A 25,885-nucleotide genomic window follows, 5' to 3' on the forward strand; every position below is an offset into this window, starting at 1 on the left:
AGGTCTATAGTGAACTTTGGCAAAATTAGACATGACTTGTATAACTGACCACCTTCATCTAGTGCATCTTGAATACTTTTCATAGTAGTAACTAAGGTTATCCTATCATCGTCAATCATCTTCAAAAATATTTTCAACCTCATAGCATTAAATTGATTCAGAACTTTAGCATATGTTGCTTTCTCCAAGGACTCAAAATGAGAACCTACAACATCCAACAAGCTCTTAAGCTTACCAGAGGGATCAAATGTGTCTATTTTTGGGTTTGTTTTTTTTGATGAAAATCGACATTGTAATAAAACCCTAAAAAGGATGACTTTGTTTTTGACCTAAAAACGTATGTTATAAGCGGCTGGAATGCTTAAGGCATTGTAATGTTGATGTACTTATTTTGCTGGATAATAAGAAAGATTGGACGATTGTGTATGGTGGACGTAACCCATTCTAGGTGAACCACTTTAAATCTCTATGTTATCTATGTCCTGTTTTATTTCTTTATCTTTTGTATTTAAATCTGCATATAATTGTTAGTTCATATTTGCTTCGAATCTGCTTGAAACCCTAACAATTGGTATCAGAGCGAGGTTTTCTGTAAATTGGCAGGACTTTCAAATTTGAGTGCAAGCAATGGAGGATTCCAAATTCAAGGTCAAAAATTTTAACGGCCAAAATTATTAGTTATGGAAAATGTAGATGGAGGATTACCTGTATCAAAAGGATTTGTGGCGGCCATTGGAAGGAATGGCAAAGAAACTGACCACAATGTTAGATGAAGAGTGGGACATTTTAGATTGAAAGGCACTGGGATCCATTTGATTGTGCCTTGCATTGTCTGTAGAATTCAATATAACAGAAGAAAAAATGACTGTAGATTTGATGGCGACATTGGCTAAGTTGTATGAGAAACCCTCGGCTTCGAATAAGGTATTTCTTATGAAACGTATGTTTAATTTAAAAATGAGTGTGGGAGGATCTGTAGCAGAGCACTTAAATGAATTTAATACAATTACCAGTCAATTGTCTTCGGTAAAAATTACTTTTGCAGAAGAGGTTAGGGCTCTCTTGATTTTATGTTCTTTGCCAAAAAGTTGGAATAGCTTGGTTATGGCTATAAGTAACTCTGTCTCTGGTAAAAATACTTTGGTATTTGATGATATTGTTGGTGTTATCCTAAGTGAGGAAATGTGAAGGAAAAGCACAGGTGAGACTCCAACATCATCGGGTAGTGTTTTGAATGTGGAGAACAGAGGAAGATCAAAGGAAAGAGGAAAAGGCCTTGGGAATGAGAAGTCACGAGGGAAGTCAAAGAAAGGACGCTCTCAATCTAGAGGAAAGAAAGATTGCTGGGACTGCGGAAAGCCTGGTCATCTAAAGAAAGACTGTTGGTCTCAGAAAAACAAAGAAGGAGACAAAAAATGAAAATGATAGTAAGGAAGCTAATATTGAAAGTAATACTTTACAAGATGCTTTAATCTTATGTTTGGATAATGTTAATTATTCTTGGGTAATAGATTCTGGGGCTTCATTTCATGCTACACCCCATAGAAAATATTTTCTAGATTATGTTCAAGGTGATTTTGGACAGGCATATTTGGGTGATGATGAGCCCTGTCAAATTGTTGGAAAAGGAAAGATACAGATCAAGTTGTAAAATGGAAATGACTAGTTTCTGCAGGAGGTAAGAAATGTTCCTAATTTAAGAAGAAATTTAATTTCTACAGGGCAACTAGGTAGTGAAGGTTGCATAGTTACCCTCTCAGACAGTATGTGGAAGGTCACTAAAGGATCATTAGTAATAGCTAAAGGTGCGAAGGTAGGCACATTATATCTGTGTACAGGTAACACTTACTCTACCCCAGCTGCTACAGATAAAGTTATTGTAGGGACAACAACAATAAATATTGCAAGAACAGATTTGATAATGTGGCACCATAGGCTTGGGCACATGAGTGAGAAAGGGATGAAAACCCTTCACTCCAAAAATCTATTGCTAGGACTAAAGAAGATTGATTTAGAGTTCTTTGAAAACTGTGTTTATGGTAAACAGAAAAGAGTCAGATTTCTCAAGGTTGGGAAAGAGAAGAAGAGTGAGAATTTAGAGCTTGTACATTCAGATGTTTTTGAAACTTTTAAGAAATGGAAAGCTTTGGTTGAGAATGAGACAGGAAAAAAGTTGAAGTGTCTCAGATCGGATAATGGAGGTGAGTATTGCAGCAAATAATTTGAAGAATATTTCTCCTTAAATGAGATTCAAAAGTAGAAGACAATTCTAGGAACTCCATAGGAAAATGGTGTGTCAGAGAGAATGAATAGGACTATCATGGAACGTGCAAGGAGCATGAGATTGCATGCTAGATTGCCCTTACATTTTTTGGTAGATGTTGTACATACTGCTGTCTATTTGATAAATAGAGGACCTTCAACCCGTTTGGATGGTGGTATTCTAGAGGAGGCATGGATTGGTAAAAAGGTAAATTATTCTTTTCTAAAAACTTTTGGTTGCGAAGCTTTTGTCCATGTTGATAAAGAAAATAGAACCAAGCTTGATGCTAAATCTCAGAAATGTACCTTCATTGGATATGGGATAGATGAATATGGCTATCAGTTATGGGATTTTGAAAATAAGAAAATAATTAGAAGTAGAGATGTTATATTCAATGAGAAGGTCATGTATAAAGAACAGATGCAGGAAAAGAAGCATGAACAGGACAAACAAGAATATGTGGTGTTGGATGAGATTCCTGAAAATGAAATGCCACGGGTACCTAATGCTCAGCAACAACAAATTGTCCCACAAACTCTTGCAAGTGTTAGATGTTCTACGAGGACAAGTAGACCCCCTGAAAGATTTTCTCCTTCTTTGTATTCTATTTTATTAATAGATTCTGGTGAACCAGAAGAATATGAAGAAGCAATGCAGGTAGGTGCCAAACAACAGTGGGAGCTAGGCATGAAAGAGGAGATGGACTCCTTGATGAAAAATAAGACTTGGGACTTAGTCCCCTTACCTGCAGAAAAAAGAGCCTTGCCTAACAAATGGGTTTATCGGCTAAAGGAGGAGGAAGGAGGTCAGAAAAGATATAAGGCCAGACTTGTTGTAAAAGGTTTTGCACAGAAAAAGGGTATAGATTATGATGAAATATTTTCTCCAATTATAAAAATGACTTCAATTAGAACTGTACTTAGTCTTGTGGCTGCAGATGATTTACATCTTGAACAATTAGATGTCAAAATAGTTTTTCTCCATGGAGATTTGGAGGAGGAAATTTACATGTTGCAACCACAGGGATATAAGGTCAAAGGTAAGGAGAACTTGGTGTGCAAGTTGAAGAAAAGTCTGTATGGCCTAAAGCAAGCACCCCGACAATGGTATTTAAAATTTGATAGTTTCATGGCTAAACACAGTTATCATAGATGTCATTCTGATCATTGTGTATATTTTCAGAGATTTGATAATGGCAGTTATATTATCCTGTTGCTTTATGTTGATGATATGCTTGTTGCTGGGTCTAACATGCAACATATAAATGATCTTAAACAAAAATTAGCCAGGTCATTTGCTATGAAGGATTTGGATGTAGCTAAGAAAATTCTTGGTATGAGGATTACACGAGACAGGAAAAATAGAACTTTGAATTTGTCCCAAAGTGAGTATATAAAGGTGTTGAAAAGATTTAACATGCAGGATGCAAAAGCAGTTAGCACACCTTTGGCTAGTCATTTCAAATTGACTAGGGAGATGTGCCCAAAGGCACAGGAAGAGGTTAATAAAATGTCTAACATCCCGTATTCATCAGCTGTTGGTAGTCTGATGTATGCAATGGTATGCACAAGACCAGATATTGCACATGCAGTGGGAGTTGTGAGCAGGTTTATGAGTAATCCGGGTATGGAACATTGGAATGTTGTGAAATGGATTCTTCGGTATTTGAAAGGAACTACTACGAAGGTATTATGTTTCAAAGAATCTAATGCTGCTCTAAGTGGATTTGTTGACTTTGATCTAGCGGGTGATATTGATTCACGGAGGAGTACTACAGGGTATGTTTTTACTATAGGGGGAACTGCAGTCAGCTAGATTTGTAGGATGCAAAAGGTTGTTGCACTTTCAACCACAGAAGCTGAGTATGTTGCTACTATAGAAGCTAGCAAGGAGATGATTTAGTTGCAATGTTTTCTGGAGGAATTGGGTCAGACACAAGAGGATAACCCATTGTATACTGATAGCCAGAGTGCCATTCATCTTGCGAAGAACTCTGCTTTTCATTCAAGGACAAAGCACATTCAACTTAGGTACCATTTCATCTAGAATGTTTTGGAGGAGGGTCAGTTATGGCTTGAGAAGATTCACACAAGTGAGAATCCTGCCGATATGCTCATGAAGGCAGTTTCACAGGAGAATTTGATTTCTTCATTAGTTTATGTTGGTCTTCTTGATTGATAATTGTGGAATTTATACCAGTCGAGTCCTAGTGTTTTATCTAGCAGATGTTGCATGTATAGTGGTGTCATGTAGTATCAGTCTCCAAGTGGGAGATTGTTTGGTGTGGAGCCTGATCAGTCTCCAAGTGGGAGATTGTTGAAATGTGGCAACTGATTAGCAAAGTATTGTACACTCAGCATGTATCCTCGTCGGGGTATTTTTTTGGGTATTTTTTTTGGATGAAAACTGACATTGTAATAAAACCCTAAAAAGGCTGACTTTGTTTTTGCCCTAAAAATGCATGTTATAAGTGGCTGGGATGCTTAAGGCATTGTAATGTTGATGTACTATTTTTGCTGGATAATAAGAAAGATTGGACGACTGTGTATGGTGGACGTAACCCATTTTGGGTGAACAACGTTAAATCTTTGTGTTATCTGTGTCCTATTTTATTTCTTTATCTTTTGTATTTAAATCTGCATATAATTGTTAATTCATATTTGCTTCAGATCTACTTGAAACCCTAACAATTATATGCTAGTTGGTTGGCCTTCATATTCTCTTATTTTCTTGTCAAGGTCTATAGTGAACTTTGGCAAAATTAGACATGACTTGTATAACTGACCACCTTCATCTAGTGCATCTTGAATACTTTTCATAGTAGTAACTAAGGTTATCCTATCATCATCAATCGTCTTCAAAAATATTTTCAACCTCATAGCATTAAATTGATTCAGAACTTTAGCATATGTTGCTTTCTCCAAGGACTCAAAATGAGAACCTACAACATCCAACAAGCTCTTAAGCTTACCAGATTTAGGTTGGGTGAGAGTTGCTTACTTTAGTGCTTGAATCATAGATAAAGATCTTAGATCAATAGGTCCTTGACCAAAGTCATCTGAATCGGTAGTAATTTATTTCCCTTTATCAGTTACCACTGTTACCAGAGCTTGATCCTCTCCTTTATCCTTTCCAGCTTCCTCTACATTCTCATATTTTTTATCATCTTTACCCTTCTCTTCATCATCTATCTCTACAGACAAATTCTATTACCGAAGGATCATGTTCAGCTTCACTGGAGATATCATTAGCTACTTCAGCACCATCAATTATGGTATTTTCATTTGATTGCCCTACTAGAGTGGCCTTCACTGATGCTTGATCTTTTGGTTTTTCAGGAACGCCTACATGCACTTCTGAAATAGATGTATCTTGAGTTTTCTCTATCGGATGAGTGTCATTGTGCACCTTATTCACATCATACCTCTAGTCTATCAAAAAATTTCTCAAAATTATTTCAATTTCTTTGGTCACCTCATCTATTATTTTTAGCATAAATTTGTTAACTCTCTTCTTGCTTTGGAATTTATCCTTGGCAAGATTTAAAAATATAATAACGTCATCTTAAGAACTGATAGAGGATAGATTCACTAACACATACTTCTTTATTCTTCCATCCTGTAGACTTGATGTATGTCTCGTTGCATCCAAAATATCATACAAGCTTTTAGGAATCATGGATGACAATTCCATTAATATCTTACTATAAATATCCATGAGCTAAACCACTGCTTCCTCAATTTCTCTCTGACCTTTATCATCAAAATTTTTATAATACACAGGCACATTCTCCAAATTATTGTCCTAAAGAATTTCATCAATTACTTCTTGCAAAGTTATTGGGGGCACAATATCATAAGTACCTTCAATTTTATAGAATTTTAGAGCTTCATCTATCTCAAACTTTTTCTTCTTGTTCACTCTTGTTCTACTAGATGGCTCATCTTTAGCTCTTGGCTTCTTGATCGATTGGGCTCCATCGGATTGAGTCTTCTTCACCATTCAGGCATAAGTGGTTGTCTTATTTACTTCTTTGACCTCTTCAACTGATTCAGTTTCTTCCTCAATAGCTACATATTTTCTTGTTGGCTTTTCTTTCTTTATCTTCTTTTCTCCATCAATTTATGTTGATTATGACTTAGGTGGAAGAATAGGCTTCTGCATACCAGAACTAGGTGCAAAATTACTCTGTCTTGGCTTGGCCTGCTTGTGAGGAGTGGAGACCGGTTTAATTTTGGACTTCACTATGTCTTCCTCCTTCAGAAATTTTTTCTCTCTAGCCCTTTGCACAACATCCTTTTATAGACCCATTTGGTCTTCCAACTCCTCAACTTCCTTTCTTACTTTTCTCTTATTTGTCAGTTTAGTAAACTTCTTGTGCAAATAAAGATCCTTCTCTGTGTATGTTTCAAACCTTTCTTCTTTCTCATCTACTAGGTGACTAAACTGGCGTTGAGCATATGCATCAATTTTATTTGCATCCACCTCATACCCCATGGGCATGATCCAAATAGTTCTCATCTCAACTACCTCGATATGACATTGGTCCTTGTCCACCATAAACGAGATTGTTTTCTCATATTTTTCTACTATATCTTTTAAGATCCTCTCTTCTTTGCATCATGGCTTGAAGTGATTTGAAATATTCCCACAAATTAGATTTCTACACTACAATATCACCTAAACCCTACAATCCTTCCTTTATTTGGACTGCCTCCAGTTTATCATCAGCCCATTGAATCTTTCCAATTCGAGGAATCTCTTTCAAGAAATAGAGTGCCAAACAAACATTCAAGGAACCAAATTTGAATATGTGTTTCTTATATTATTTTATCTTCTTCAGATTGCTTAATAGCTTATTGAGAAGCACTCCATAAAGATCATACCTTTTGTACTCCTTGAGCAGTTGATAGGTGGAAAATATGGTAGTACCAGATACTGAATTTTTCTTGTTTGATTCGTATACCTTATATCGAGTTACCATTGAAGAAAATCTGACATCATACTTAATGATTTTACTAATTGTCATCGAGCGGTTGTCATGTTGGGATCCGCTAATAGCTGTCACTATTATGTTCTATACATTTCTTAGACAAAGGATCTTACCAGTTGCATTCAAGTAGGTAATTGTCTAAATGGATTTCTTTGTGATCTTATGAGGTCGATCTAGCCATATGAACTCATTGTGGATTTAGCTCAAGATGTATCAGACCCATTCGGGCTCATCGAACACCAAAAACTGAATAAACTGGATGAAACCCTTATCCAGCAATGACTTAAATTTTGGCTTTAGATTTCCCATACCATCCATAATATGCTTAGTGTAAACTGATAGCATATCCTCATTTCCAAGCTCCTTGATGTTGCAGTGGATGTATGCCCTAATATCTTTGTTATGTAGCACACCATACTGAACAAATGAAAAATCACCTTCTAGATTATCTTCAGCAGATTTGAATAGATGCCTCTTGAATATGGGCCTTTCTCTCTCAGTAATATCAACCACTAATGAAGTCATAACAGTAGATGCATATGCTATTTCAAAATTAGGGTATGAAAATATATCTCGGAGATAGATAAATATCTTTTCAATCTCAACCAGATGCTAGGAATCTTTGACTGATTTAAGCTCAGTTATCACTACTCAATCTTATTCATCTTTCTCTTCTACTCTTGCTCTTCATTCGCAATTTGAAGAATGAATGATTAAATTGCCTTTTTATCTTCCAAAAACCTAACTTTAAGTTGTAAAAAATGTGCAACCCTAAAATATTTTGGATACCCTACATGTTCAAGAATTCATCATTGGATACTCAAACAGACATGAAATCTTCTAGATATCAACTGCACAACTAATCTCTATCATCTGCAACCATCCTTGACTAGTTATAGATTTCTGAAAGGGGGTTTTAAAGATTTATATGAAAAACTTCCCCCTAAGGCCAAAGTACCTTAGTTACTGGATGAGGTTCCAATAATGGAATCAAGTGTGGAGCCATTCTGTAGATTTGAATCTTCCTTCTTAACCCACATCTTCTTATATTGATCTCTGATCTCTTCCACTTTAGCTTTCCCTTTTCATCTAAATTATTCTTGTCTACCAAAGCATTCTTGCTTCTGCAATTTCTTGCAATATGATTAGATTTGTTGCATGTATGACAAATAATATTTCTCTGAACACGTTTGAAGATCATCTAATTTGGTCTCATCTTGCATTGGTTAGAAATGTGCCCAAACATTCCACAAGCATAAAATCTCTTATTCTGATATTTATTTATCACTGGCCTATACATGTTTAACTTATGACAAAAGTTGTTGCATATGAAATATTGATCGATAAAGGTAGGACCATTATTCATCACATTATTCATCTTACTTTGCCATTGACTTGCCATATGACCGAATTTTCCCTAAACAAAATATTTTCTATTGAATTTATAGGCATTTGGTAGTCTTACTGGAGGTTTCTTGTTCTTTTGATGTTTACTTTGTCCAAAATCGAACAATTCTCCTTTCTCAAATCCAAGTCCTCACATTTCATTTTCATGTCTTTGAATTTCCAGATTCTCATCTAACTGGGTTGAGCTAGCTTTGAATTTTTTTTAATACTCATTAGTAGTAGATAGCTCATCTCTCAAAATTATGATTTGTCTTTCAAGTTCTTGTTCATTATTCTAGCATTGCACCAATTCAAGTTTCAACTAATCATTCTCATATGTCAATATTCAACATTCATCAAATCTATCCTTCAACAAAGGAGTCAGATTTTCTTTACTCTTCTTTTAGTCTTCAATCTCCTTTTTCAGCTTCATCATTATGGATTGTATCTCATTCTTTAAGGCTACATTATCTCTAACAAGCTTCTTAAATTCATCTCTCTTATCTTGAAGGGCTTGATTGTCAACGCTTTGTTTCTCTTTCTCCTTGAGTTTATCCATTAGTTCCTTTCTCTTTTCTCTAGAAGTACTCACTTGATCTTTTCATGTCTCAATGAAGTCTTCAACTGCATTCTGATTCCTTTTCAGAGAACTTACTTTGCTTCTAGCTGCGTCAAGATCATCAAGTGCCAGACTAAGCTATCTCTGTAAACTAGAGTCCATCGATTCAATCTTCCTAATCTTCCTCAAGTTATTAGGCTTCTTCTGAGGAACTAATCTCTGATACTAATTATTGGAATCAATGAACATTCAGAGGGGGGTGATTTAGTATTTTAGTATTTGCAAAATTAATATTTCTTCAACCATTAGATGCATAAAAATGAAAGTGAAATGCAGAAACATGAAGCAATTAACCATGCAACCATAACACAAATATTTTTACATGGAAACTCCAAAAGGGAAAAACCATGGTCTGATTTGAACCCACAATATTATACGATGGCCAAAAGTATTATAATATTACATAAGGGGAATGCACTTGCATTCAGGCGCACTACTCAAATACAAAAGGGCTACAAACCTGAGGAAGGCTCATTGCCTTATAGGTTATTACAATTGATTAAAATAATGAACTAAATGAAGTATAGCATCTACATATGCCAAAATTTAGTTCTGGTTAGGCTTAGTTTGTCTCCTGCAATTGATTTGTCATTCTGCTCTATTTTCTCGCTTTGTCACTCATCAGACTACCAAAACCTTCAATGACATTCACCAAACATACAGATTCAATCATACAGATTTCTCTCACTCATAACACACACCAAAATAATCAACCAAAATGATCTTATATATCTGTGCCAACAAAAAGAATCATTAACCATGTTAAATTCCAAAAATTGCATAACACACAACACGAAACATGTATCACCAAGATGGCTCAATTTGTCTACAAATACAAATGAAGACCAAAAGAAGATGATAAAAAACTTCCCATAAGTCAACCCAATCACCTTGAACATGAAACCAATCGCCAAAATAAACCCTAAGATTTTGCAACACATGTTACACCAAAATAGTTGTGCTCAAACTGAATTACCAGATACCAAACCTTTATTATTGCTCATAAATCAACACCAGATATCAGGATCACGAGATAATATACCTTGAACCTTGAATCAATTGCCTCTATAACCACAACCAAAATTATCCAGTCAAAATCAAGATATGCACATCCACCGGTTACTGTATTCAATCTTCTAGACTTATGCCTTATGAATAAAATGACTTTCAGTAAACCAATTTTATGTACATCGGATGTGTTTTCTAAACTGAGTTGCCATCAATGACAACCCCTAAGCATCTTCCATGCATCAGTTTTCACCAGTATAACATCTCTTGCCAACAACCCTATCGCTAGAAATAACTCATCTTCCAACAATTATTAGTTCTTGTTTTAACATTGTATAAATTTTGTGGGTTAACTATGTACTGCACTATAAATTTTAGCTAATAAATCACTACATGGAAAGAAATTGTATCTTTGTAACTGCATACACATAGGATATAAAGTTCCTTTGTACTCTATTATTGTGAGAATAATGTATCCTTTAAACTACCTTTTATTGCTACAACCTTCTTTATATTTGTCTCTTTATTAAGTTTTAAAATATCCAATTCCTTAGGAAAATGTTCAATTAATACTTTAAACATGAATATTATTGAATTTTTTTACCTAATTGGCAGTAGTTTAATTCAAAAAGTCTAAATATACTCATTAAGTCATATAAGCAAAAAGACATTTGGTGTTTTATTAACTTTCATTTTATTAAATCTTTCAAGTTTTGTTTTTTTTGAGAAAACTTAAATCGTGTATTTATATTATATATAGAAAATATTTGAATACAATAGAGAGAATATCAAAATATAAGAGTGAGGGTGATCACTCATCTTGATGAAAAAAAACCCCTAAAGCTAAGGAGATTTATAGTATAGTTGTTTAATAATATAACTAAACTATACAAATCCAACCCATAATTAAAAAAATTTAGGATATGACTATGAAGATAATCAAGCCATAAGCTGGAGTAATCCAAAAAAGTTACTTCTTATTTACCAATATTATTCTTTTAGATGCCACATCATTTTCTCTTTCTACATCATGAACTTGAGTGTAATTGTCATCCAGAGCTTGCACATTCAATTGGCAATGACAACAATGAATTCCTGGATGAAAGTAATGAATTATTTGATGGGCTATTGATGTGAAGGGTCACTTCTTGTTTGGTCTTGGTGAAGAAACAAAATCCTCATAGTTAATGAGGATAAAAGGAGCCCTAAATCTATTCTAAATTAATTTTTAATGTGCTATTAGAATATTATCTACATATGCTAATAAATCTCTACCCAAAGTTTCCTCATTATTATCCTTTATTACTGTTTTTAAAGTATCATACAATGAAGCACTTTTAGATTTTATTTAAGGGTAATCCCTAAGAAATAAACCTCCAATGTCTTCCTAATCCTCATGAAAATCATATCCCTTTACCACCGTCTCAAAACAATGATTAATAGTATAATCTTAATTCACAAATTCATGTACAAGAAAAAAATTTAACTAAGAGGGAAATAGAACACAAGGAGACTATGGAGAGAGGATGTGGTGAGTTGGACTTTCCAGGAATTAGTGTTTGAAATTGAAGATATTTGAAAGTTGAACTAATGAGAAAGCTCTGCAAACTAGAATTTCCCAACACCAAATGAGAAAATTAACCCTACAGTTATAAGATACATACATTTTACTCACTCTATTATCTAGAGTTGCCATGATCTTTCAACTACTTTCTATCTCTACAACCTTTTTTATATTTCTCTCTTGATTGAGTTTGAAAATTATGCAATTCTCTAAAAAAATATATGTAAATTCTTGTACGACTATTTTAAACATGAATATCATTGAATATGTTAAGATAGTTCATGTCAGTTTAATTTGAAATCTCCAAATATACTATCATTTCAACTAATTTTCAATTTTACAATCTTTTTAATAGTTATATATATACTAAATTTTAAAATTATGTAATTCCCTATAAAAATGTGTTTAAGTTCTTTTACAAATATTCTAAATATTAATATGGTTGAATTTCTTAATCTAATTGATATTAGTTTAATTCCTAAACTCCAAAGATGCTATAGCTAATTGAATTCATGAAGTCTAATAACCAAAAGACATTTTGAATTTTATTAACTTTAATTTTATTAAAAAAAATAAAATCATTACTGAATACTTTATTATGAATTTACATTTTATTTTTCAATTAAATTGTAAATCAACATATTAAATAAAACGATTATAATACTTTTTTAATATTTTTGAATTTGATGATTGTGTATGATTCAAATTTTAAAATTCCCTTCTAAATGGTAGAAATAATTTTTATTAGCTTTTCATAACAAACTATTTAGGGTACAGAAAATTCTAAGGAAATCTTAAACTTCAAAATATACATCTACATGATTCTATTGATAACAGATATATGCTAGCTATTAAATACTCTATCAACACCACATGCGTGGTAAATTCTCATTCTCATCATGACTAATAGATTCAAATTTAAATGAGAATTCTCCTCCGAACTAAATATTATAATATTTATGGATTCGAGGTAGACTTTGAGGCCCAATTTTTATATCTCATTTGTTTTTTTAATGTTTGGGCTCTAGTAAATCAAGCATTAGTAAAACCCTTGGGTTAGGCAAATGTTATGAGAATTAAAATTTTTTTAATTATTTAAAAATCTTACAAAATATTTAATTAAAAATCTTACAAATATTTAATTAAAAATCTTACCAAATATTTAATTAAAAGTATTAAATTTTTTTTTAAGTTAATGTTATCAAAAAAATCTATAGACAAATAGGCATAAGAAAACATATATTTTAATAAGAAAACATTTTAGATTCATTGTATAATCAAAATTATGGAAGCATTTCAAATTTGAATTATATTTAGATGCATTGTTAGGTGATAATATATATTTCTATCTTTATTATTGTTTTAAATGAAAGATAGATTATTATTTTTATTTTACATGTTTCTTTCTTTTAATGATAGTTAGTATTTTACATATTTTGACACTCTCACACATTTTGATTATGAATCATGGAGTGTGATCTAAAATGTTGATCCTCAAAATAAACACACAATCAAATCCAGAAACTCGTAAGGTTGAGGTCCCATGAGGAGACCTTTAGAATCTATTTTTAAGGAGTAAAATCTCACATGAAATCAAAAAAATTTCTATAGGATTAATTGAAATCTTTTCTTTAATTACCCCACCACCTTATGTGTTTTTATTGCCCCTTATCAATCATTTGATGCTTTTCAATTTTCATCAATTATTTTATGTTTTCTCTATTTATTTATTAACATGACTTCGAATATGTTAAATAATAAAATCATGAGACCACCCACTTCCATAAATTTTGGAGCTTAAGCTCTTAAGCCTGAACTACACTACAAAATTTATGGGACCACCCACTATAAAATAATCCTAAAAAATATTAATAGCACCCATTAATTTTTTTTAAGGAAGTCCCTCTCTATGGGACCCTAACCTAATTGAGTGTTTTATTTGTTATGTTACACATGGGGTGCTCTATTTTGTGGCCTACTAGTTAGGTCTTATTAATAATCAAAGTTTTAAATAAAAAAATATGTTTCCCTATTTTGTTTTAGAAGTACCTTATTGCAAGTTAACAATAGTTGTCATTTCTATCTAACATGTACGACAAAATTAAGGAGAATTCAACACACAAGTCAGACATTCTAAGAGAATATCCTTGTATCTTAATTATTATTATTTTTTGAATAAGCACAAAAAAGATATTAATTTTTAATATCTCTTTTTTTATAAAATAAACACATTAAAAATTCTAACAATACATAATTTATTTCTCTTAGAAATATGTAATTGTACATAAGAAAGACTTATCATTTCTATGTAACATATATATTGAAGTCGATAAGTTTACAAACATCATGATTACAATAGTCTAAACAATTATGCTTGTATGCTAATTTTTACCATTCTTTTCTCATAACAATAAAGTGTCATTGAATTTGGATATCTTCAACCTATTTTATATATAAATAGATAAACTTGCACTTTCAAACAAAAATTTAAAAAATATATTTGTGAATCATATATACTAATTATTATATTTGAATTTATTATTATAGAAGGAACCTGTTTGTAATTAAAATAAGCAGAGGAAGGGGCCTCAACCCATTATAGATCTAAATGAAAGACCATCCAAAAAGTTTTTCCCAAAGATAGAATAATAATGTTACCCAAGAGGCACAAAAATTAGGACTATACAAATGAAACAACCAAATGAACATTTACAATATGCATCTAATTGAACCAACATAGAAAATCAAAAACAACAAATCATGGCAACCATGTAGAGAAACAAGAAGGATAGAATAAATTAGGAAACATCCAAGTTTGACAAAAAAAACTATGGTACAGATTTTTAGACTTTAAAATTTGAGAAGAAGGAGCCTTCTTAACAAGACTTTTACTTCTACGAATCAATGGTAAAATTTGAATCCTTTTGACAAGCAAAGGAGGAGGAACTATCTAAACAATGCTGAAAATATGAAGTCAAATGGTTGAGGGTAGGATTCCTTTATCTAGCTATTCAAAACATCTAGTGAATGAGTAACTAGAACAACCATACAATCCTATGGAAGAGTTACAAGATTAGAAGAGACAACAACTAGCCACTTGGGATCAACAAAGGAACCAGAACAAAAGGAGGAGTAGAAGCATCTAAGTAAAATCATTATAAGAAATATCTAGGAATAATGTGAGATGATTATGATGAGAATTCATTCACAAAGTTGGGGAAGATGGAAGACAATAGCCATAAGGACAAGATGAGACCAATGCTATAGTAGAAAAATAATTCCTACATTGAAAAGAGATGCCTTCATAATTCATTTGATGTGACCAAGGAGCAACATTTACTTTTAGCATAATCTTCCTAGGCAAACCTTTGGGGAGGTCGACATCTACTCGAAAACAAGTATAAGAAATATTAGAGATGTTACTAGTTGTAGAGTCAAATTTTAAAAAAGGACCAATAACATTGCCTATCGCCACATAGATTCACACCAAAAATGTAAGGATGGTAAGATAGTCTCACCCAAATAAAAGAAACATTAATTGAAAAGAGTCCGTAAGATGGAAGAGCATGCAAATCCCATTCCCAATCCCTAGCAGCTAAAATAGCCTCACAATAATCAGAATAATCACAAAAGCTTAAAAAAGACCTTTAGCACAAAGGTGAATAACTAAATTACCCTCTAGCAAAGGTTTCCAATTATCTAAAATAAAAAAATTGATGCGAGTCAGAAACCGAAAGCCATAGGTGGCTAATTCCGCTGATCAACCCCTTAGTAGTAAGGAGGGACACATTGCCAATCACATCTTGGTCCAAATCCATCTCAAGGGCATAGACACACGGGAGACAATTCTTATCCGGATCCCCAATAGGAGGTTCAGCAAAGGCCACCTTAGGAGGCGAATTTCTCCCAACACCACAAGAGAGAGTTGGAATTTGGAAGTGGGAGAGGATGGGCAGGAGAATCCATTCTAAGAATGGTATTCTTTGTTTTTGGTGGGGAAGCTGTTATATTAAATCATTTGAAAGCAAATTATATAAGCATTTGCATTTATATATATAATCAATCAAGAGTCATTTGCATTTATATGTAAAATTGATAAAATAATTCTAGTAGAAAACAAAGAAGTCACAAGGTCAAAATCTATTGCTCCTTTTTATGCACACAGAATAATTAAGTATTATACCAGACATTTTGATACATATATTAATCAAGTCGATGATAAGTCAATTTAGCTCTAGAAACTCTTGTTTCTAGAATTTAGAAGCCATCATATTCTTGAATTCCGTGAAATCTAGCAGTCCGTTGCAATCTGAGTCAAATTTGCAAATCATACCCTCGCAGTGTTGGCCCTGCGCGATCAATCCCATCGAGGAGAGGACTTGTTGCAGCTCAGTGGAAGAGATGTATCCATCTTCATTCCGATCAAAAACTCTGAAAGCTTCCATCAGGTCCTTTGATTCGGTGTCTTCATTAGTGAAGATGGATTGATATAGAAGCGCAAATTCTTCAAATCGAACCGAGCTACAATTCTCTTCAGCTATGCAGATAGAACTGAATAAACATGTGAGATCTTTTTCCGAAATTGTTATTCCAATTCCGTTGACGAAGCCGCTGATTTCAACCACACTCACGACTCCATCCATATTTTCATCTATAATTTCAAACACTCTTTTAATCTCATCGAGATTGGCCATTCCTTTCTCAAGGGCAGACGAAGGTCGGTTAAACTCTAAAATTGCGCCACAGAAAAACCCAATAGAGCTAAAACCTAATTGTGCCTGAAGTAATGTTCCTTGCAATATGACTGTATTTATAGCATCATTGAACGATCCTTGTTTTGGATGTGGAAGGATTAATGTGAATATGGAAAAAGATGTCGTCCATTCGCACACCGTATAAAAAATTATGACCGTTGACAGATTCCCTCCATGTAAGTTACATGTCCATTCATCACAAGAGTCGTTTCTTTAATAAAGTTTTGTGTTATCAATAGCTATGTGGCAGCTAAGTTATGAGAAAAGGTCTTCTATGAAGAAATGGTCATGTGGCAAGCAAGTCATGGGAAAGTTCTTTTCGTCCAGTAAAAAAATACCAAGTAATAAGCAAGTCATGGAAAAACTGCTGTGGCAAGAAAGTAATGGGAAAATTATTGGCTCAGCAATGAAATGGTCATGTGGCAAGCAAGTGAAGTCATGGGAAAGGTCTTGTCAGCTAGCAAAGAAACGGCCATGTGTCACGCAAGTCATAGGAAAGGCTTTTGTTTCCATAGAAAGCATGGTTGTGTGGCATGTGAGCCATGGGAAAGGTCCTTTTATCGAACATTTAAAAAATGATAGGTTTTGATTTTTTAGATTCAACATTTATGAAATTATTGGGAGAGCCAAATGTATTTGACAATTATATGATGGAATCAAAATATTGATGTTTTCCAATCAATAGGATTTGATATATCTATTCATAAAAAAAAAAAATTAAAAAAATCAATATTTTAAATGTAAGAACTATAAGAATAATTAAGTTAGAACTAGTAACTCCATTATAAAATAGTATCCACATCTTACATATAATTATTTACAAAACTCAAAGAATATAGTTTTAAATTAAAGAATGAAATGCTATGGGATAAGGCAGAAGATGTCATGATGTTATCATATATAGAAATTCCAAAACACATTTCACATATTTAAAGAAAAAATATTTTTATACAATTAAACTTTTAAAAAGTAAAATATAAATATATAGTTACTAGATTTTTCAAAGCAATAAACTAGCTTACATAGATTTGATTTTAATCAATTATATATATAATACGCCGAGAGATATCCTTATCGAGGGGCCTATTAGAGTTCAGGTACATGATAAAAATAGGCACCTCGATAAGGATATCTCTCGGTGTATTATATGTATATTTGATTAAAATCAAATATATGTAAGCTAGTAGCAGTCACGATGCAACATGGGAAACAATAAAAAAATTCAAAATAGAACTATATAATATTATATTATTAATGTGTGTTGCAATAATATGTAATATTATTATTGCAATTATTATTATTATTATTTTCTATTTGTTTGTTCTAAAATAAATTATACTACAATATTATTATATTATTATGTAGAGATATATGAAATTTTAAATATCTATTTAGACCATTTTATATAATATCTATGTGTTGCAAGATCAAAGCAAATACTAAAACCTAAGATATATTAAACTTTATTTAATGATAATATAAAACTTAATTTAATTGCAAGTATTATGGTTATGGTTAGCATTAGGGTTAAGGTTAGTATTATGGTTAGGGTTAAGGTTTACATCATGGTTCGGGTTAGATTTATGATTAGGGTTAGGGTTATGATAATGTTTAGTGTTTATATCATGGTTAGGGTTAGCATCAACGTTAGGGTTTGGTTTTGGTTTAGGATTATGGTTAGCATTAAGGTTTAGGATTACAGTTAGGATTATGGCTATGGTTTAATATTAGGGTTAAATTTATGGTTAAGGTTAGGGTTTAGTGCTAGGGTTACAATTATAACTGAGGGTATGGTTAGGATTAGGATTTAGTTTATGGTTATGTTTTCGATTAGGGTTAAGGTTAGTATTATGGTCAGGGTTAAGGTTTATATCATGCGTAGGGTTGGGAATATGATAACGGTTAGGGTGTATATCATGGTTAAGGTTAGAATCAAGTTTTGGTTTTTGTATAGGAACATGGTTAGAATTAGGGTTAGTATTGGGGTTAGTCTTAGTGATTATAATTAGGGTAAAGTTTAAATATTATAATTAAAATTAGGATTAGGGTTATAATTAGGATAAGGGTTAGGGTTAGGTCTAGAATTATAATTAGGATTAGGATTAGGGTTAAGATTGCATTGAACGATAGTCTATGATGATAGATATAAGAGTTAGGGTTTGGGTCAGGATTAGGGTTATTAGGGTTAGGGTCTAGATTAGAGGGAGTTATAGTATTATAGATAAAATAATAGTTATAATTGGTTTTAGTTAACGATTATAGTTATTATTGTAGGATAATGCTCGGGGTAAGGGTTTAGGTTTAGGTTCAATTAGAATCAAGTATTAGGGTTAGGGATAGGGTTTAATTAAGATTAGGGTTAGCATTACAACTAAGTTAAGGTTACAGTTAGTGTTATGACTTAGGAAGGGTTAGGATTTAAGGATAAAGCATGTTGTTAGGGTTATGATTAGGATTAGGTTTTAGGGTTAAGACTAAGTATTATTGTTAGAGTTAGGGTTTAGGATTAAAATTAGGTTAGGGTTAGGGTTTAGTGTTATGGTTAGGGTTAGGGTTAGAATTAGGGTTAGGGTTATAATTATAATTAGTGTTAGCTTTAAAGATTAAAATTAAAATTAGAATTAGGTTTAGGGTTAGAATTAGGGTTAGGGTTAGGGTTCTAATTATAATTAGTGTAAGGGTTATAAATAGGGTTAGGTTTAGGGTTAGTCTTAGTGATTATAATTAGGGTAAGGTTTAAACATTATAAATAGTGATTATAATTTTAATTAGGGTTAGGGTTAGGGTAAGGGTTAGAATTAAAATTAGGATTAGGGTTAGGCTTAAGATTGCAATGAAAGATAGTATGTGATCATAGCTATAAGAGTTAGGGTTTGGGTTAGGATTAGGGTTGTTAGGGTTAGGGTTAGATATAAAGTTAGGTTTAGGGTCATTATCAGGTTAGGGTTAGGGTTAGGGTCTAGATTAGAGGGTGTAATTGTATTATAGATAAAATAATATTTGTAATTGGTTTTAGTAATGATTAGAGTTATTATTGCAGGATAATGCTTGGGGTAAAGGTTCAGGTTCAATTAGAATCAATATTAGGGTTAGGGATAGGACTTAATTAGGATTAAGGTTAGCATTACAACTAAATTAATAGAGATTTGTTTCAAGGTTAGCATTAGAATTCAATTAGGGTTGTGGGTTATGTTAGCATAAAGATTGGGGATAACCTCAAGCATAGGTTGGATTTACAATTGAGGTTACTTCAGGGATATGGTTGACATTCAAAATAGGGTTTAAATAGTAATTACGGTTAAGGTTAATTTTAGGGTTAGGATTATGGTTAGGGTTAAGGTTTACTGTTAAGGAACTTAAGTTTATGGTTAGGGTTACAATTATGTTTAAGGTTTACGTCAAAGTTAGGGTTAGAATTAGGGTTATGGTTCAATTACATTAAGGTTAGGGATAAATTGGTATTAATGTTCTATTAGGATTAGGGTTTGGGCTAGGTCAAGGTTAGGAATAGATTATGATAAAATATCAATTTGAATTAGGGTTACATTTAGAGCAGGATTGTTGTCAAGGTTAGGGTTTAGGATTATGGTTAGGTTAGAGTTAGGATTAGGGTTGGGGTTAGGATTATGATTAAGGTTATGGTTAAGTTTATTGTTTACATCATGTTTGGCATTAAGGTTATGTTTAGGATGATGGTTAGGCTTAGGATTAGGGTCATAGTTAGGGTTATGGTTAGGGTTAGGGTTTACATTAGGCTAGGGTCAAGGTTAAGATTAGGGTTTGGGTCAAGGTTAGGATTAGGATTTGGGCTAGGGTCATTATTAATATCAGAGTTAGGTTTAGCCTTAGGGTTAGGGTGAGGATTATAGTTAATGTTAGGGTTTGAGATTAAGTATAGGGTTAGGGTAATGGTTTGAGTTAGGGTTTAGGGTTAAGATTAGGATTATGGATAGGATTTACTCTTAGGATTAAGGATAGGTTTTTGGTTTTTGTTAGGGTTAGGGTTTGGGTTAGGGTTAGGTTTATGGTTAAGATTAGGTTTTAGGGTTAAGACTAAGTATTATTGTTAGGGTTATGGTTAAGATTGTAGTTAGTTTTAGGGTGTAAATATATATCAAGTTATAGCTTCATTAGAATTATGATTCAAGCATATTTAGGGTTATGGTTAGGATAGAATTAGGGTTACTATTGTGCTATAATGCTTCATTTATATTTAGATTAGAAAAATAATAATTATGGTTAAGGTTATGGTTAGGGTTTGCGAAGGGTTAGGGTTAAAATTATGATTAGGGTTAGGGTTTGGATCATCATTAGGATTAGAATTAGATTCAAGGTTTGGGATAGGGATAGAACCTTGGTATTAAAGATAGAACCCCAATTTTAGTGAGTCACATATTTATAAATTTACAATGTGTTTTAATTAATTTGAAATGGATATAATAATTTAAGAAAATACAAAATGAAAAAAAAATTTAAAATTGTAATAAATCTATTAAAACAGATTTTCATTTTTAAACCCAAAAACATGAAATTTTACAAAATATTATATACTATAATTTATATAAATTTTATGAAATATTCCAAATAAGTTACATGTGCATATCCATGACTACAATGGTGGTAATTGTATAGATTAAGCTCAAACCTTCTAAGCAATTGGTAAGTTCTTATCAATCAAACTTTTCACAAAAATGAACTTAAAGTCCTAAAATTATGAAAGAATCTTAATCAACCTTTCTATCTATCCTTGGTACTACACAAGTGGTAAAATTTATAAGAATTGTATAATTCATTTGGATCTATTATGAGAGAAAATTTTGAATGCATTGTAAAAATATTAATTGAAATTGATTTTCTATTGTTAATCTATATGAGAGACATATTTATCGACAAGAATATTGACCACCAAGAAAATGTCCAACTTTACAATATTCAAATTAGAAAATTGTATTCAACCATCATTTATTTGATTTCTACGCTTATCAAAAGAATAATATTATTTTAGTACCATTTATTTTGTGCATTATTCATATCTATTCAATATTTCCTTGTCTATAACTCCATCTTTGATGGTCTTTTATTTGAATTCATATAATATACTTAAAACACATCTATAAAAGTGAGATAACTATAAATTTAAAAAACATTTAATGCACTTAAATCTCAATTTTTTATATGCAAGCTATAATAGTATTCGAATAGGGTTAGGGTTTAAGGATACAACATGGTGTGAAGGTTAGGATTATATAATAAATCTTGATTTTAAGGTCAAAGTTAAGGTTTAATTAGGTTAATCTATATAAGGATTATCGTTAGGGTTATAGTTCAATTAATGTTAGGATTAGGGTTAGGATTATGGTTAGGATTAGGACTATGGTTATGGCTAGGGTTAGGGTTTAGGGTTAGAATTTAAAGTTAGGGTTAGGATTATGTTTAGGGCTAGGGTATACATCATTGTTAGGGATAGAGTTAGGGTTAGCAATATGTTTTGCATTATATTTAGGCTTATAGTTAGGTTTTATTGTCAAGGATAATGAATATTCAGATTTATGGTTATGTTACAGTTGCTATTATAGGATAATGCATTCATAAAACTTATTATCATTTTATTATAAAATATTAAAAAAATTCTTCATTATTATGTATTTTTCTTATGAATTGGTTTTCATTATTTAAATATTTTTATGATATTAATACCTTTAATTTTTTTTGTAATATAATAAAGGCATTTTAAAATAGATTAAACTTAGCTTTAATTAAAATAATCTTATTAATACAAATATTAAAATAGTTTAAACTCTCTTTTGATTAAGATTACTTGTTTCATTCTAACTCTACTCTTATAAAAGTTAAATGCTAACCCAATAAAACCTTCAGTGCTATCCCTAATACAACCCTAACTCTAACCATAATTAAACCACAATCTTATTTAAGGGTTTAGCATTTGAGAAATAGTTATAAATATTTAATAATTAAAAAAAAATTATTTGAATAATAATTTAAACTTTTTATTAAGGTATATTATACATTATAATTATTTTAGACTTTTATATTTTAAAAACTATTTTAATGGATCTAATTTTATGATTAAAATTTAAAAACATTTTTTTTTAATCTTTATAACACAATAAAGAGATAAATAGAAAAATCATATGTATGTATAAATTTGATTTTTTCAATATAGAAACATTATATTTTGATGACAACAAGCACATTAGAATCATTAAAATCATCAACAACAACAACTACACCAACACCACTTATCAAATCTTCATCGATCAACATCTGAAACTCAAGAACACTCAAACAACAATAACTATCATGAAGAAAGATAACTTATGGAGCATCAAATCACAAACCATCAGAAATGAAGATACACAAGACCATTGCTAGCAATACCCCAAAATATCAACACAAAATCTAATCACAATAGAATATACTAGAGGAAATACTAAACTCTCAAAGCACCAATCAGATAAACAAAATGCAAAACTAGATCATTTGATATGATTAATTGAGCTTCCTAGATCACCAAAACCAATACAGAAGAATATATTGACACAAGAAATACTCCATATACCAAACCATAATCCCAAAGATCCAATCTGCAATCACCAGAGTAGGATTATGTTGACATCAATGAACACAACATATCCTAGCAACAACAATGTCCAACAATATCTCACTTTGGCATTGATGACAACATATGAATGTGAAAAATAAGAAATGTAAAAAAAGAAAATCACTTCAACAAACTCCCCCTAAGATCAAGCAGATAAAATAGTTTTTCACATGCTTCTCTCCCCCTTTGACAACAATTCCAAAGAAAAAATATAGATTATGCTTCTCTCCCCAAAAATCATCCTCATGAATCTCTCCCCCTAAAACACATAATCAGAATACTCCACCAGAGGAGAAACACTAACTCATCAATCCAGATAAAGAGATAATATTGTGAAGTCCACTGGATTGATGCAACTCAATGCATCTACTTCTTATTAGTAGAGGTGGATAACCCTAACTAGTCTCTCAAATAGAAAAATGTATCTGTAGGCAAAGACTTAGTGAGAATATCAACAATTTGTTCCTTTGTAGATACATACTCCAACTTAACTTCCTCTTCACTGATTTTTTCTCTCAAGTCATTAATGATATTTGATTGATAGATATTTAGTCTTTGAATGTTTCACTAGATTCTTTGACATGTCAATAACACTGGAATTATCACAGTATATGGCAGCAGGATCATCATAGATAACTCTGACATCCTTCAACATTTTCTTCATCCAAACCACCTGAGTGCAGCTACTAGTAGTAGCAATGTACTCAACTTCAGTAGTAGATAAGGATACCGGATCTTGTTTCTTACTAGCCCATCAAACCAATTTCTTACCCAACAAGAAAACACCACCAAATGTACTCTTCTGGTCATCAATGATTCAACATCACCAGCCCAATCAACATCGAGTTAAGGACATAACATTAAACCATCATTCCTCAGATACCACATACCACAATCCACAATCCCCTTCAAGTATCTAAATGTTCTCTTAACAACGGTGACATGACTCTCTTTCTGATCATGCAACCATGTACACAACAAGCATAATGTCTATCCCAGTCTGAGTAAGATATAGTAGTCCACCAACCATAGATCTATCCAAACTCTGATTAAATTTTGGAGTTCAAACTGGTTTTGAGTCATCTAATGAAAACTTATTCAGCAATTACTTCACATATTTTGTTTGAGATACAAAAATACCTTTTCCAATATATGAAATCTGCAAACCTAGGAAAAATTTCATTTCTCCTATCACAGACATCTCAAATTCTTTGTTCATATCATAGACAAACTTCATGCTCAAGTTATCCTCACCTCCAAAGATAATATCATCAAAAAACACTTCAATAATCAAGATGTTATCACTTCCAATCTTAAAATACAGATTACTATCAACAATCCCTTTGTTAAATCCCAATTTCAACAAATAATTATCCAATCTAGCATATCAAGCCCTAGAGGCTTGTTTCAATCTATAAAGAGATTTCTTTAGTTTACATACCATGTCTCCTTCATTTGATAATGAAAATCTATCAAGTTTCTCAAGGTAGACTTTTTCCTCAAAATCGCCATTCAAAAATGCACACTTGACATCCATCTGAAATACCTTGAAATCTCTGTAAAAAGCATACGTAAGCAACAATATAATAGCTTGAAGTCTGGCTACTAGAGAAAAATTTTCCTCGCAATCAATTCCTTCTTTCTGTGAATATCCTTTGCATGCTTTATTTTTGACAACTTCACCGACGTCATTTAATTTGTTCCTGAATACCCATTTAGTACCAATCACATTCTTATCTTTAGGTCTAGGCACAAGCTCGCATGTGTTATTCTTTTCAATCTGATCTAAATTTTTCTTTTAGACTTGTAATCAAATTTTCATCTTTACAAGACTCAACAACATCTTTAGGTACAACTTTAGAAATCAAACATACCTCTTCAATAGCTAGCCTTCTTCTAGTCATCACACCTTTATTTTTATCACAAATAATATGATTTTATGAATGACTCAATCTTATATACCTCAGAGTCTTTTGATTGTTCTGATTTCAGGTTATTGCATCTCTCCACCAATAGCAACAACATCCAAATTAACTGTCTCTACTAGATCATTCTACTTCAATTCTTCAATCTGAATAGGTGTTATAACAACAAAATGACCATCATCATATCCACATGCTCTTATCTTTTTTACAAGGTTCTCATCAACCTTCACATTTGCACTCTCTACTATCTTTTTGAGTTTCTTATTGTAGCACTGGTAGGATTTTCTCTTAGTAGAATAACCCAAGAAAATTCCTTCTTCACTTCTTGCATCAAAATTCCCCATGTCATCATCTCTTTTGATATATGCTTCCAAATACTCTTAAATATATCATAGTAGGAACATGACCAAACCATAACTTATAAGGAGTCTTACCAATATCACCTTTAATATGAACTCAGTTGAATGTGTAAACACTAGTGCTAATAGCTTCTCTCCAATAGATATTTAGAACATTTCCTTCAATCAGCATAGTCCTTGCAATATCTGAGACAGTCATTTTATTTCTTTCAACAACTCAATTCTGCTGAGGGGTTCTAGGAGCAAATAATTGTCTTATAATCCCATGCTTCTTATAGAATGAGTCAAATTCACTAGAGCAAAATTCTCCAACTTTGTCAGATCTCAAACATTTCACCTTGAATCCAGACTCGGTCTCAACCTTTGCTTTGAATATCTTGAACTTGTCTAAT

At 32.1% G+C, this 25,885-nt stretch overlaps 1 protein-coding gene across 1 annotated transcript; it reads right to left on the minus strand.

Moving 5' to 3' along the window:
- Positions 1 to 16,083: 16,083 nt before the first annotated feature.
- On the minus strand, positions 16,084 to 16,527 carry LOC131027930 (calmodulin-like protein 7). The gene has a single exon (XM_057958026.1). The coding sequence runs from the start codon at positions 16,525 to 16,527 to the stop codon at positions 16,084 to 16,086; it is 444 nt and encodes a 147-aa protein (XP_057814009.1).
- Between the last annotated feature and the right edge of the window lie 9,358 nt (positions 16,528 to 25,885).

This window comes from Cryptomeria japonica, chromosome 3 (genome assembly GCF_030272615.1).
Source record: "Cryptomeria japonica chromosome 3, Sugi_1.0, whole genome shotgun sequence".
In the NCBI taxonomy this organism is placed as follows: Eukaryota; Viridiplantae; Streptophyta; class Pinopsida; order Cupressales; family Cupressaceae; genus Cryptomeria; species Cryptomeria japonica.

Bases quoted from the DNA above. Each gene is read 5' to 3' on its own strand.
- LOC131027930 (XM_057958026.1), bottom strand. From the start codon at position 16,527: ATGGCCAATCTCGATGAGATTAAAAGAGTGTTTGAAATTATAGATGAA.